At 43.5% G+C, this 15,833-nt stretch overlaps 1 protein-coding gene across 1 annotated transcript in view; it reads right to left on the bottom strand.

The window, feature by feature from the left end:
- Nucleotides 1–10,973: 10,973 nt before the first annotated feature.
- Nucleotides 10,974–15,833, bottom strand: part of LOC143988854 (cytochrome P450 2B4-like) — a 68,689-nt gene continuing 63,829 nt past the window's right edge. Inside the window, exon 9 of the mRNA XM_077488748.1 lies at nucleotides 10,974–11,187. Coding sequence (XP_077344874.1) covers nucleotides 11,006–11,187 — 182 coding nt within the window. The 3' untranslated portion in view covers nucleotides 10,974–11,005. The remainder of the gene's footprint in view (nucleotides 11,188–15,833) is intronic.

Below are 15,833 nucleotides of genomic sequence, written 5' to 3'. Positions count from 1 at the left end.
GGGGGCCATGCCCTTTTTTTTATGAGTTTTATCTATATTGCTGAGACCTGACAATTCATTACAGGCATTACAGTCGTTATAAGTTTTAAATGACAATTTTTCCTTTAGAAATGTAATTTTGCTGTGGTACTGTTCTAAATACGGGAAAAATGTGCCACTTTACAGGCATACTATAGACACCCCCCAGGCACGATATATAAAGGAATAAAACGTCAGTTTTTAAAAAAACATTTTGCATTGATACATGTCCCCTGTGGCAGGACCTGAGTCCCCAAACACTTGCATGTAAGCCTTTAAAATTATCACTTTTGATTTTTCATGTTTGTATCCCATAGACTTTAGCGGTGTTTGTGTTTTCTTCCAAATTTTTTGCCTGTTCGGTATGGTCTGGTGTGAACCGAACCAGGGGGTGTTTCGGCTCATCCCTATTTAAGATCCAGGGGGAGAAGGGAGAGGGGGTGTTCATCCTCCCTTCCTAACAGATGGCCAGGGTGGAGGAAGCAATCCTTCAGCCCCCCCCCCCCCCCCCCGTAATGATCAGTGCTCCTGGAAGACAGTCGTCCCAGCAGCCAGATGAGGATAAGGGGGATGGAGCAGCTGGCTCCCCTTCCCAGCAGCAGACGGTACCCTAGAATGATGCCACCAACCCAGCAAAAGAGCTGGCAACAGAGCAGAATGCTACTAGCCTCTGTCCTCAACTAACAAAAGATGTGGTATCCACCTGTATACTCCAGGGATGCTGGGCAGTCGGCCTAGATCAGTGGTGGCGAACCTTGGCACCCCAGATGTTTTGGAACTACATTTCCCATGATGCTCCTGCACTCTTCAGTGTGGTTGAGCATCATGGGAAATGTAGTTCCAAAACACCTGGAGTGCCAAGGTTCGCCATCACTGGCCTAGATCCCCAACAGCATGATGAAGTGAGCCTAGTCACCCTGTCTTCTTTCCAGCTGCTGAAAGGACTCCAGGGAGAAGGGCCAGTCCACACTTCTCCCCAGTGGCAGGTATGTTCTCTGAGAAGAGGCAGAGGTTGGCTGGGTGAGTAATGCTCTGTTTGGGACAATTTATTTGGGGTACTGTTTGGATACAGGCATTGGGGGACTGGAACTACTGACTAACTTTGGAGTCAACCTGTCTGCCCTCCTGTGTTAGTCTTTTGCAGAAAGGGGAGGGATGTGACGGCAGTCACTTTGAGTGGGGGGGCTCTTGAAACACAGAATCCCATGGGGAGTTTGGGAAACCCTTGTTTCAGCTCCCCATGCACATTCTATGTCTAAATTTACCTGTGTCTATTAGAGGCAGAGGGTGACCGAGAACCCCAGTCTGATCTGTACTAATTGTACTCACTGTACAACCACACTGGTATGTTGTGTGTGTTAGGACCTGGGCTTGAACCTGGGACCTCTGGTGTGTCTGGCAGTGGCTCTGCTTGCTGAGCCACCTGGAATGCTGGACAGCTCCTTGGACAGCTCCTTGGACAGCTCCTTGGACAATTCCTTTAGTGATCTTGTCTTGAATCTTGTTTGCCTTGAACCTTGAACCCTTTGCTCCTCCCATGAACTTCCTGATATAAGCCATGTCTCTGCACTTCCTCCTTGCCAGAATATTGTGCCTTTACCAGCCAATATCTTGCTTATATCTCTCCTGCTGCCGACCGTATCCTCGCTACCTTTCGTTACCGACATTTGGCTTGCTCCTGGACTACGCTTCTGCTGAATCCCAACCTGCAACTATTGGTTACCGACTTTTGGCTTGTTTCTCAACTACGCTTCTGCTTGATCTCTACCTGCTATATCTGCTACCAGACCCCTGGCTTGCTCACCTCCTGGTGGGGCTATCCTGAGGACCGCGACCTGGCACTAACACGCAGCCAAGCCCATCTCCACCTTTGGGAGCTCTGGTGAATACCGGTTAGTGCTTAGACCCCGCACCTCAGGTGAACCCGTGCCATCAGCCAGGGTGACCTGTGTGAATATCTGCTCTGCTGCTATAGCTATTGGTCTCTGAGCCTGACTCCAGATCGTGACAGTGTGTGTGTGTGTGTGTGTGTTTATGCATATATATAATTGAGAACCATATTATGGGATGTATTTGTCTCTGTGGAATAGCTGTGGGGGGGTGGTTCATTATGCAAAGGAGGGGGGCTTGACCCCTGAGTGTATCTCTATGTACCTGTGTTCAAATAAACAGTTCATGTTCAAGCTTCCTAAATGAGCTAGTCTCGTCTGGTTCTTGGCAACAATATTTGGCTGTAAAATCTGATATCTGAAGGTCCAGATTGGAGGAATATGATGAAAGCACTAGACATGTTGCAATTTGTTTATTTCCGAATTCATTTTTTAACAACTTTTGACAAATACATTCATTTCGATATTTAAAAATTTCTGAATTTTTCCATTTCCAAAATTTCGAATTTGCGAATTTTCAAATTTCTGAATTTTCGAAATTCGGAAATTCAAAATTTCAGAATAAATATATAATAAATATTAAATTATAGGTATTGGAATTTCCTTTCAAATTTGGCTGTTAATGAACATAACAAGTACGAATTTATCTGAAGTTACAAAGTTATTCGTTTAGAGACGGAACGTGTCTAAACAAATGGAACGTAACAATCTAATAATAATAAAACATTTATATTATTATTATTTATTATTAATTTGTTCCATTCCATTTGTTTAGATGTGGCATTCATTATTTTGGATAATTCGTAACTTCAGATAAATTTGTATTTGTTACGTTCACAAACAGCCAAATTTGAAAGGAAATTCCAATACCTATAATTTAATAGTTATTATTAGTTAGTTATTATTTCGACCTTTACTGATTTTCTTTCTTTTTTTCAGATCTCTGAATTTTCGTATTTTCGAAATTCCAAATTTCTGAATTTTCTAATTTCCGAATTTTCTAATTCTGAAAATTCAAAATTAAAAAATTCGGAGATTCAAAATCTGGAAATTCGAAAATGTGAAATTTCTGAAATTCGGAAATTTGAAATTAAGAAATGTGAAAATTTGGAAATTCGGAAATGTGGAAATTCGGAAATTCAAAAATTTGGAAAATTGAAACTCGGAAATTCGAAAATTCAGAAATTTGAAAATAGGATTATTCAGATTTCCAAATTTCCAAATTCCAAAGTTTTGGGTTTCTAATTTTCGCATTCACATAACACAAGTGCCAGCCACCACTATATACACCGTTTGTGTAGGCACAGGGCCGGTGGGTCAATCCTTGCTTTTTGCTTTCCGTGGATAGTCTGGACATAAATCCCAGCTGCCAATTGCAGTTTTGATGCTGCTTGAGATAGCAGAAGCTTCACCCATAAATCAACATTACTAACACCATCAAGCTCCCAGCACCCTCCCTGCTTGCACCCTTGGCACAGTTCAGTTCAGACAAAACATGCAGGGGCAGAGCTTGGTGACGTGAGGGATGTAGATTGATGGACACAGCATTTTGCTGTGAGTGAAATTACAATTTATGTGACAATGTATTACTGTTAACATTATTAAAATGTTGGAGGTATTTTGCAGCTCTTCTATTCCAATCATATGACTTGTTTATTATTATTATACAGGATTTATACAGTGCCAACAGTTTGTGCAGCCCTTTACAACGTTAGGGCAAACAGTAAAGTTACAATACAATTCAATACAGGGGGAATCAGAGGGCCTTGCTCGTTAGAGCTTACAATCTAAAAGGGTTTAGTGTAGATGACCTCTAACTATTATAATGTCTTGAAAGAAACTTTGATCACTTGAAGTGCCGTGGAGTACATTACATAAACCCGACCCTTTCTGTACATAAGCTCAATTTTTAAACCGCTTCCACTGAGAGAGGTTATTCATGTGTATGATTTTTCACTATTTGTTTTAATGGCCACTACAGTGGTGTGAAAAAGTGTTTGCCCCCTTCCTCATTTCCTGTTCCTTTGCATGTTTGTCACACTTAAGTGTTTCGGAACATCAAACCAATTTAAACAATAGTCAAGGACAACACAAGTAAACATAAAATGCAATTTGTAAATGAAGGTGTTTATTATTAAAGGTGAAAAAAAATTCAAACCATCATGGCCCTGTGTGAAAAAGTGATTGCCCCCCTTGTTAAAACATACTATAACTGTGGTTGTCCACACCTGAGTTCAATTTCTCTAGCCACACCCAGGCCTGATTATTGCCACACCTGTTCACAATCAAGGCATCACTTAAATAGGAGCTGCTTGACACAGTAAGGTCCACCAGAAGATCCTTAAAAGCTACACATCATGCCGAGACCCAAAGAAATTCAGGAACAATTGAGAAAGAAAGTAATTGAGATCTATCAGTCTGGAAAGGGTTATAAAGCCATTTCCAAAGCTTTGGGAATCCAGCGAACCACAGTGAGAGCCATTATCCACAAATGGCGAAGACATGGAACAGTGGTGAACCTTCCCAGGAGTGGCCGGCCGCCCAAAATTACCCCAAGAGCGCAGCGACGACTCATCCAAGAGGTCACAAAAGACCCCACAACAACGTCCAAGGAACTGCAGGCCTCACTTGCCTCAGTTAAGGTCAGCGTTCATGCCTCCACCATCAGGAAAAGACTGGGCAAAAATGGCCTGCATGGCAGAGTTCCAAGGAGAAAACCACTGCTGAGCAAAAAGAACATCAAAGCTCGTCTCAATTTCTCCACAACACATCTTGATGATCCCCAAGACTTTTGGGACAACATTCTGTGGACCGATGAGACAAAAGTGGAACTCTTTGGAAGGTGTGTGTCCAAGTATATCTGGCGTAGAAGGAACACTGCATTTCATAAAAAGAACATTATGCCAACAGTAAAATATGGTGGTGGTAGTGTGATGGTCTGGGGCTGTTTTGCTGCTTCAGGACCTGGAAGACTTGCCGTGATAAAAGGAACTATGAATTCTGCTGTCTACCAAGAGATCCTGAAGGAGAATGTCCGACCATCTGTTCGTGTACTCAAGCTGAAACGAACTTGGGTTCTGCAGCAGGACAATGATCCTAAACACACCAGCAAGTCCACCACCGAATGGCTGAAGAAAAACAAAATGAAGACTTTGGAGTGGCCTAGCCAAAGTCCTGACCTGAATCCTATTGAGATGTTGTGGTATGACCTTAAAAAGGCCGTTCATGCTCGAAAACCCTCTAATGTAACTGAATTAGGACAATTCTGCAAAGATGAGTGGGCCAAAATTCCTCCAGGACGCTGTAAAAGCCTCATTGCACGTTATCGCAAACGCTTGGTTGCAGTTGTTGCTGCTAAGGGTGGCCCAACCAGTTATTAGGTTTAGGGGGCAATCACTTTTTCACACAGGGCCATGATGGTTTGGATTTTTTTTCACCTTTAATAATAAACACCTTCATTTACAAATTGCATTTTGTGTTTACTTGTGTTGTCCTTGACTATTGTTTAAATTGGTTTGATGTTCCGAAACACTTAAGTGTGACAAACATGCAAAGGAACAGGAAATGAGGAAACACTTTTTCACACCACTGTATATTAGTTTGGGGTTTTATCACTATGATATACAGTATGTATTTTTATTGATTAAAAATGTATTTTATGTATCTGTAGTAAGGGGGTACACATTTACCCACTTGCTGTCCACCTCATAGCAGTTTTACTGCTACAGAGTGGCACTTGTGCACTGGATCACGTATACATACATGTGATTCGACTTTTCTGGGTAGCGGGCATTGATGTGCGCCACTGGTGGGTCACTTCCACTGTGATTTTTTACAGAGGGAGACTATCAGCGGGTAGGCACTCTGTCTGCTGGCACCCGTCGATCATTTGGTACAGAGGCAGAATGGCAGTCTGCATATGTAAACATGGCAGATTGCCGTTCTGTCAGTAGGGAAGGCATGGATCCTGTGTTCCTGCAAAACAGGGACAAGGATCCATGTCTTCCCCTAGTGAAAGTACCTTCCACACTGTACTAAAACACAGACTAGACATACAGTTAACCCTTTGATCGCCCCTGATGTTAACCCCTTTCCAGCCAGTGTCATTAGTACAATTGGTCCACCGCCTTATCGCAGTCCTGCGATAAGTCGCTGGTCGCGCCATTACTAGTAAAAAATAAATAAAAATTCCATAAATATATCACATAGTTTGTAGACACTGTAACTTTTGTGCAAACCCATTAATACACACTTATTGGGATTTTCTACCAAAAATATGTAGCAGAATACATATTGGCCTAAACTGATGAAGACATTCGCTTTTTTAATGTTTTTTATTGCATATGTTTTATAGAAGAAAGTAAAAAATATTGTTTATTATTCAAAATTGTCAGTCCTTTTTTTTGTTTATAGGGCAAAAATAAAAAAGCAGAGGTGATCAAATACCACCAAAATAAAGCACTATTTGTGGGGAAAAGGGACATAATGTTATTTGGGTACAGTGTCGCAAGACCGCGCAATTGTCAGTTAAAGTAACGCAGTGTGATATTGCAAAAAATAAATAAATGGCCTTGTCAGAAAGGGGGGGGGGGGTTAAATCTTCTGGAGCTGAAGTGGTTAATTGAATAGTGCTGTGAGTGCAATATTTTTTATTTATTTTTTGCTAATTTCATTAGAATCAATGTAGAAGGCAAATTTAAGCTCTTTATCATCCTTTTTTTTGCTTTTTTCACTGTATGGAAAAGCAAATAAATAAAATAGTGGTAAGAATGCTCCAGTGCTCTCTGCAGGAAGACTGCCAATGCTTTCTAACACAGCATAGGCCATACAGAAAATGTATTAAAAAAATAATAATATGAAAGGTTTAATACAGAAATTTTGATTTTTATATGAGTTGAGTAATATATATATATATATATATTTTTTTAATTGTTTGTAGCTACAAAAAACTTTGCACTAGTGATAACATTAGAGTGAGCTGGAAAAATGTATGTTGTATTTGTAAATAATAATAATAACTTTATTTTTGATACTTAGAGCCCATTCACACAGGGGCAACTCCTGATCCGACTTCAGGTCGCCCCTAGTCGCCTCAGGTCGCCTCAGGTCGGACAACATTTAAAAAGCAATGTAAGTGAATGAGAGCCGTCTTAATGCACACTACTGAAGTCGCTCCGACTTCAGAAAAGGTTCCTGTACTACTTCTATCCGACTTGTAGGCGACCGGTACCCATTGATTTCAATGGAGATCGCCTCCAAGTCGGATCTCCGTCTATACGGAGGCGACTTTGACAGAATTATTAGCTCTGAAGGGGGAACTCCACGGCAAATTTCTGAAAAAAATTTGGCGTGGGTTCCCCCTCCGAGAGCATACCAGGCCCTTAGGTCTGGTATGGATTCCAAGGGGAACCCCCTACGCCGAAAAAACGGCGTGGGGGTCCCCCCCAGAGCCACACCAGACCCTTATCCGAGCACGCTACCCGGCCGGCCAGGAAAGGGGGTGGGGACGAGCGGACGGCCCCCCCCTCCTGAGCCGTACCAGGCCGCGTGCCCTCAACATGGGGGGGGTGCCTTGGGGGAGGGGGGCGTGCGGCCCCCCCACCCCAAAGCACCTTGTCCCCATGTCGATGAGGACAAGGGCCTCTTCCCGACAACCCTGGCCGTTGGTTGTCGGGGTCTGCGGGCGGGGGGCTTATCGGAATCCGGGAGCCCCCTTTAATAAGGGGGCTCCTGGATACCGGCCCCCCACCCTATGTGAATGAGTATGGGGTACAATGTACCCCTACCCATTCACCTGTAAAAAAAAAAGTAAAAAAAAACACAACACACAAGGGTTAAAATAGTTTATTGCACAGCTCCGGGGGTCTTCCGTCTTCGGGGTCTTCTCGCTGGACTCCTCCGCTATCTTCTGCTAGCTCTTTTACTAGCGGAGGAGTCCGGCTTTCTTCCTCCCCGCCGCCGGCCTCTTCTCCCGACTTCGGGGGTCTTGTCCCCCTCTTCGGTTCTTCTGCCGGGCCACCGCGCCTTCTTATAGCTCTTTTGCAGGCGGTGGCCCGGTCTTCTGTCGCCGCCGCCGCCGCCGCCTTCCGTTCTTCTTCTTCTTCTTCTTCTTCTTCTTCTTCTTCTTCTTCTTCTTCTCCTCCAGGAGATGTTGACACGACGCTCTCTCCGGCCACAATGCCAGGGACGCGCTCCGCTGCCACTTATATAGGGACAATGGGGCGGTGTCACATGGGTTGATGTGACATGGGTTGGTCACATGGGTTGATGTCACATGGTGACCCCGCCCCCTTACCATGTGACATCAACCCATGTGACCAACCCATGTGACATCAACCCATGTGACACCGCCCCATTGTCCCTATATAAGTGGCAGCGGAGCGCGTCCCTGGCATTGTGGCCGGAGAGAGCGTCGTGTCAACATCTCCTGGAGAAGAAGAAGAAGAAGAAGAAGAACGGAAGGCGGCGGCGGCGGCGACAGAAGACCGGGCCACCGCCTGCAAAAGAGCTATAAGAAGGCGCGGTGGCCCGGCAGAAGAACCGAAGAGGGGGACAAGACCCCCGAAGTCGGGAGAAGAGGCCGGCGGCGGGGAGGAAGAAAGCCGGACTCCTCCGCTAGTAAAAGAGCTAGCAGAAGATAGCGGAGGAGTCCGGCGAGAAGACCCCGAAGACGGAAGACCCCCGGAGCTGTGCAATAAACTATTTTAACCCTTGTGTGATGTGTTTTTTTTTACTTTTTTTTTACAGGTGAATGGGTAGGGGTACATTGTACCCCATACTCATTCACATAGGGTGGGGGGCCGGTATCCAGGAGCCCCCTTATTAAAGGGGGCTCCCGGATTCCGATAAGCCCCCCGCCCGCAGACCCCGACAACCAACGGCCAGGGTTGTCGGGAAGAGGCCCTTGTCCTCATCGACATGGGGACAAGGTGCTTTGGGGTGGGGGGGCCGCACGCCCCCCCCTCCCCCAAGGCACCCCCCCATGTTGAGGGCACGCGGCCTGGTACGGCTCAGGAGGGGGGGGGCCGCCCGCTCGTCCCCACCCCCTTTCCTGGCCGGCCGGGTAGCGTGCTCGGATAAGGGTCTGGTGTGGATCCTGGGGGGGACCCCCACGCCGTTTTTTCGGCGTAGGGGGTTCCCCTTGGAATCCATACCAGACCTAAGGGCCTGGTATGCTCTCGGAGGGGGAACCCACGCCAAATTTTTTTCAGAAATTTGCCGTGGAGTTCCCCCATGAGCTCATTCTCTGCTTGGCCTCGGCAAAAGTCGCCTGGCCTGGGGCGACTTGTAAGTCGTCCCAAGTCGGGCTTGAAGTCATCACAAGTCGTTTTGAAGTCGTCCCAAGTCGCGCTGTGATCTTAACTCAAGTCGTGTCCAAGTTGCCTGACTCAAGTCGCCTACAAGTCGTGTTGCCCCTGTGTGAATGGGCTCTTACTAGGATGAAGACCGTTTACTATTATCCTAAGCCCCACTGTTATGTGTACCAAAATACAACCCACACATGTTCATTTTCAGAATCCCCCTATGATCAGTCCAGACACAGTAAAGTCAAATTCTGTCATTTTATCTGCTTTAGAGATTTACACATCAGATGTAAGTTAGCACCCTCTACCATAGGTAGGTGCTAGAGGTGTAGTGTTGTAGGTTCTGTCAGTGCAGGTAAATTTAAGCAGGCTTATGCTGCAAGCTAGGCCTGTTTTTTTTTTGATCTGGGGGCAGGGAGTGGTTAGTATAGCACTGGGTGTGACTGACATGTACTTCAGCTTTTGGGCGCCTCCCCTGCTTTCAGTGAGAATGTTCTGGAAGAGGAGCAGGGCTGAGAGTTGGAGTGGAATGGAGTACATGTGGAAGCCCTGACCAATCCCCAACTAGGATTGGCAGGGGGCAGGCCTCCTACATATACTCTCGGTCAGCCTGCTGGGGGGGAGTTGTCGGCTGGGTGAACTGAAGGATGGAGTGCTAGACTGCGTGCAGGAGGAACACCCCCATCTGAGGGGGGGGGGGTGACTCAGACGGAGGAGCTCGGGGGCTGAGAGGAAGCCTCTTGCTACATGGTCATGGAGAGGTGTCTTGGAACAAGAGCTGGAGAAGCAGTTGGTCCACACGGTCCAGGTAAATCCTTCAGGTAGGACTCAGGAGAGGAGTTAGTTAGTGAAGCACAGTGGAGATCTGGAAGAGGCATGCCAGGGGAGCTGGGTGCAGAGCCAGAGGAGAGACTGTGGGGTTTTGTGCCAAATCGTTGCAGCCTAGTAAAAATGATTTGACTCATGAGCTATGGCATGTTATTGCCATCATCCCGGAAATGATACATATAATTGGATAACACCTCAAATTTATTGGGATTTAGAGTCTACGCATGTAGTAACATTCTATGCCATACACATATGTTAGCACAACACTGTTATTTTACGGATCATTGTGGTTTTGTAATATCTTTTGATAGTTGTAATAAAAATTTATATATTTTTTCATATATATTTTAGTATTTTTTTCTATATTGCCTTAAATATCCCAATAAATGTGAGGTGTTATCCAATTATATAAATCGTTGCAGCCTAAGAGCACAGGATTTGCAAGTCAGGCTTACTGAGATCAGTATCTATCTTCAAATATCTTTTCCAACTAAATGTTCAGGGTCGCCAAGAAGGGGTACTGCAGGCCCCTGGTCCATTAAGAATCATTAAGTGAAACTGCTTCTAGGACTTATTCAGAGTGAGGCCTAGACAGCTCAAGATGGTTGGACAGGATGCCCAATGCTGTGACAGGAAAGTGTTGTGCAGGAGGAAAAGTGTCCTGGAGGTAGAAGTCTGCAGGGAGAGTGCAGGGAGAGCTGTCAAGATTAGAGTCCACCATTTTTTGTTCTATTCAAGGAAATGTAAAGCATAACCGCTATAACATTGCAAATACCAATTTGTTCTATGGGCATCCCATATCCCTTCCCCCAAGCAAGTTCAATCCCCCAAATAAAACAACAAAACAAAGCAAAATACTTTTTATTGTCTACAAGTGTGACGTAGAGATGTCTGGCAGCATCGCTACATACACAGCGCTACATCAGGACTTCATGTTCAGTTCATGGTATATAAAAGTAATAATCACTAGCGAGGAATGAAGGCCATCTTGTATGGCTTTGGTAGATTTCCAAGTCCAGATACATCAGGACTGAGATCCAGATCCTCTCTGGGAAGTTCAGGCTTCAATATGAAATTCTGTAAGATTGTAACTACTAGAAGGAAAATCTCCATTCGGGCCAGAGCTTCTCCCATACAGTTCCTCTTTCCTGTGGCAGAGTAAAGACAATTGATGTTATTTAAGTGATACCCCAGTCAAAGGTAAAAATTTAATCTGGCAATGCATATGATGATATCAGCCTGTCTGCTCAGTGCTTCTGTTTGAAGGGTAGCCCTGAATGTCCGGGATAACCAGTGGGAAAATGAACAATTCAGCAGCTCCCAAGGGGGTAGTGCACTACACAAGGGGTGTTTACATTCTTTGTAATAGAAATACAAGTGACACATTTTTTTTTTTTTTTTTTAAACAGTGTAAAAATAAAAAATAAAAGGTAAAATAAATAAGAAAAAAAATGTAAACGCACCCCGTCCTGCTGAGCTCACGTGCAGAAGCGAACACATACGTGAGTAGCGCCGGCATATGAAAATGGTGTTCAAACCACACATATGAGGTATTGACCGCTGCACAAATAAGGTGTGACAGAAAGTATTGCAACAACCGCCATTTTATTCTCTAGGGTGTTAGAAAAAAATGTATAATGTTTGGGGTTCTAAGTAATTTCTTAGTAAAAAAAATGTTTTTAACTTGTAAACAACAAATATCAAAAAGAGGCTCGGCCCTTAAGTGGTTAAGCAGTTAAAAGGCTTTTTTTTGCTGAAAAAAAAGGGGAAAGGTTATACTTATCTGCTCTGTGCAATAATATTACACTGAGAGTCCCATTACCTCCTGTTCTGGAGCCCCCCCCCCCCCAGCAATATCTGCTCCTTCTTTCTCCTGTGTGGCCACGGTCTTGTGCCAGGCTGTGTGTGTCCATAAAACACACACACAGCGCAGGTCAGCCATGCATCCAAGGAAAAAGGCATAATAGAGTTTCACGGCATAAATGACAGCTCCCTGACCAGCAGCAGAAAACTAACTAACTGGCCAGCGATGCTGGTGGACGTCATTGACCACAAATGGCCCTGACCATATTTGGCCAGTTATGTCACCCATGATCTCTGGCCACTTTGTTTACTAACTGAAACAGGCCTGGGATTGAAACTGTCAATTAGTGACAAAAGTTTTTCTTTTAAATATCACTTTTGCTGAAGTACAGTCTACAGGTACAACATTTCAAGGGAGACAATACAGCAACAATACAATTCAATACAAGAGAGTTAGGAGGAGCCCCCCTTTTGGGAGCTTACAATCTAATAGGGAGGGGCTGGTGGAACAAAAAGGTAATAACTGTGAGGGATAAACTGATGGGAGAAATAGAAGATTTGGTTTTTAGCTGAAGTAGAGTAGGAGACAGATTGGGGTAGGGAGTCCCAGAGTATTGGATAGGCTTTGGAGATAGAGAAGTCCAGGAGATGAGCATGGGAGGCGGAAACAAGGGAGCAAAGTGCAGGAAAACTTGGGAAGAGCAGAGAGGATGGTTTGGGTGATATTTAGAAACAAAATTGGTGAAGTAGCTTAGAGCAGAATTTTAAATGGCTTTGTTTCTTGTGAATGTTTTTAATTAAAATTAATTGGGCAATGGAAAGCCAGTGGAGGGATTGGCAAAGAGAAGTGGTAGACACTGAACAGTTGGTAAGGGGGATGAGAAACTGTAGAGAATAAAGGAGCTGCACCAGGAGGGAAACTCCCAAAATAGGAAGCCAAGCGGTTATTTAGGCCGACATGTTGGATAGTAATGAACTTGTGTTTATTAGGAAAATATAACAATTAAATATAACAATCAAAAAGAGATGAAAGAACTATTCGTAGCGCACAATGTATCAAAGAAATACAAAGAAATCCCCTTTACCATGAATTAACCACTTCACCCCCAAGAGGATTTGGCCCCTTCCTGACCAGGCCAAAATGGCACTGCGTCTCTTTAAGGCTAGATTCACACCTATGCATTTTTAGTGCTTTTTGCATTTTTCAGATTTGTACTACAGTCCATTTACCATGGTTTTCTATGGAATATGTTCTGTAGTGCAAATCTGCAAAATGCAAAAAGCAGTAAAAATGCATAGGTGTGAATCCAGCCTTACTGACAATTTGCTGTAGCCAAATAAAATGTATGTCCTTTTTTTCCCACAAATAGAGCTTTCTTTTGGTGGTATTTGATAAACAAAAAAACAGGACTATTTAAAAAAAAAACACAATATTTTTTTACTTTTTGCTATAATAAATATTTAAAAAAAATGTCTTAATCAGCTTAGGTCAATATGTATTCTTCTACATACTTTTGGTAAAAAAAAAATGCAATAAGCATATATTGAATGGTTTGCGCAAAAGTTATAGCATCTACTAAATATAGGATAGATTGATGGCATTTTTATTATTATTTTTTTTACTAGTAATGGCAGCGATCTGTGATTTTTAGCAGGACTGCGACATTGTGGCAGACAGATCGGACACTTTTGACACTTTTTTTGGACCATTAACATTTATACAGTGATCAGTGCTATAAAAATGCACTAATTACTGTATAAATGTCACTGGCAGGGAAGGGGTTAACACTAGGGGGCGATCAAGGGTTTAAATGTGTTCCCTCATGAGTGTTTCTAACTATGGGTGGGTGGGACTGACTGGAGGAGGAGACAGATTGCTGTTTCTAATTACTAGGAAAAGCAGATCTGTCTCTCCTCCCCTGACAGAACAGAGATTTGTCCGTTTACATTGGCAGATCCCCATTCTGGCTCTGTCAGCATGGTCCTTGGGCACGCTTATCAGCTCCTACGTTAAAGTGACCGCCATACAGCTACAATGATTTGCGCAGGGGAGCCAGCTGTATAACGATGGCGGCTGGTTGGCAAGCGGTTAAAAACAGTGTCATATTGATGATGTCCTGCTTCTGCGGAGAGGATACTGGCACATTACATTTGTTCATCGAAGGTCTGAATGAAAACAGTCGCAATATATGGCTGACCTATACGTTTGACCAAGTGCAAATTCCTTTTTTGGACTCTCTATAGAAAATCATATTCTTACCATTTGCACCTTCCGTAAAGCGACTGCAGCCAATACTCTCCTCTAAGCAGATAGCCATCACCCTACCTAAAAATGGCATTCCAATAGGACAGTTTCTACATATCAAAAGAAACTAAATATTGATATTTCTCACAGAAAAGTATAGTAGTAACACATGTTTTGCTATACATATGTATATTCCCTTTGTGTGTATTGAAACAAAAGGGAGGAAAAAAAGCAAATTGGACATAAAGTCACAAAAAACTCAAAAAATTGGCTGGTCAAAATTCTTGGCACCCTTAACTTAATATTTGGTTGTGCACCCTTTGGAAAAAATAACTGAAATCAGTCGCTTCCTATAACCATCAATAAGCTTCTTACACCTCTCACCCGGAATTTTGGACCACTCTTCCTTTGCAAACTGCTCCAGGTCTCTCTTATTGGAAGGGTGCCTTCTCCCAACAACAATTTTAAGATCTCTTCACAGGTGTTCAATGGGATTTAGATTTGGACTCATTGGTGGCCACTTTAGAACTCCCCAGCGCTTTGTTGTCATCCATTTCTGCATGCTTTTTTGATGTATGTTTGGGGTCATTGTCCTGCTGGAAGACCCAAGATCTCAGACACAAACCCAGCTTTCTGACACGGGGCTCTACAGTGCGACCCAAAATCCTTTGGTAATCCTCAGATTTCATGATGTCTTGTACACATTCAAGGCACCCAGTGCCAAAGCAAAACAACCCCAAAACATCATTGAACCTCCACCAAATTTCACTGTAGGTACTGTGTTTTGTTTGTAGGGCTCATTCCATTTTCAGTAAACAGTAGAATGATGTGCTTTACCAAAAAGCTCTATCTTGGTCTCATCTGTCCACAAGATGTTTTCCCAGAAGGATTTTGGCTTACTCAAGTACATTTTGGCAAACTGTAGTCTTGCTTTTTTATGTCTCTGTGTCAACAGTGGGGTCCTGCTGGGTCTCCTGCCATAGCTTTTCATTTAATTTAAATGTCGATGGATAGTTTGCGCTGACACTGATGCTCCCTGGAGGACAGCTTGAATTTCTTAGGAACTTGTTTGGGGCTGCTTATCCACCATCTGGACTATCCTGCATTGCAACCTTTCATCAACTTTTCTCTTCTGTCCACACCCAGAGAGTTTAGCTACAGTGCCATGGGTTGCAAACTTCATAAAGTTGCACACTGTGGACAAAGGCAAATCTGGATCTCTGGAGATGGAATTGTAACCTTGAGATTGTTGATATTTTTCCAAAATTTTGGTTCTCAAGTCCTCAGACAGTTCTCTTCTCTTTCTGTTGTCCATGCTTAGTGTGGCACACACAGACACACAATGCAAAGACTAAGTGAACTTCTCTCCTTTTTATCTGCTTTCAGGTGTGATTTTTATATTGCCCACACCTGTTACTTGCCCCAAGTGAGTTTAACCACCTCAATACAGTGCAGTTACACCCCCTTCCTGACCAGACCAATTTTCAGCTTTCAGCGCTCTCACAGTTTGAATGACAATTACTCAGTCATCCAACACTGTATCCATATGAAACAAAATTTATGTCCTTTTTTCCACACAAATAGAGCTTTCTTTTAGTGGTATTTAATCACTAGTGGGTTTTTTATTTTTTGTGCTATAAATAAAATAAAACGTAAATTTTGTGAAAAAATGCCTTTTTCTTTGTTTCTGTCATAAATTTTTGCTAATTAGTAATTTTTCTTCATAAATTTTGGCCAAAATTTATA

The sequence above is a fragment of the Lithobates pipiens genome, unplaced genomic scaffold, assembly GCF_037356315.1.
Source record: "Lithobates pipiens isolate NorthernLeopardFrog02 unplaced genomic scaffold, aLitPip1_a1.2 Scaffold_1, whole genome shotgun sequence".
Lineage (NCBI taxonomy): Eukaryota > Metazoa > Chordata > Amphibia > Anura > Ranidae > Lithobates > Lithobates pipiens.
This window is presented reverse-complemented; position numbering and strand designations above follow the sequence as displayed.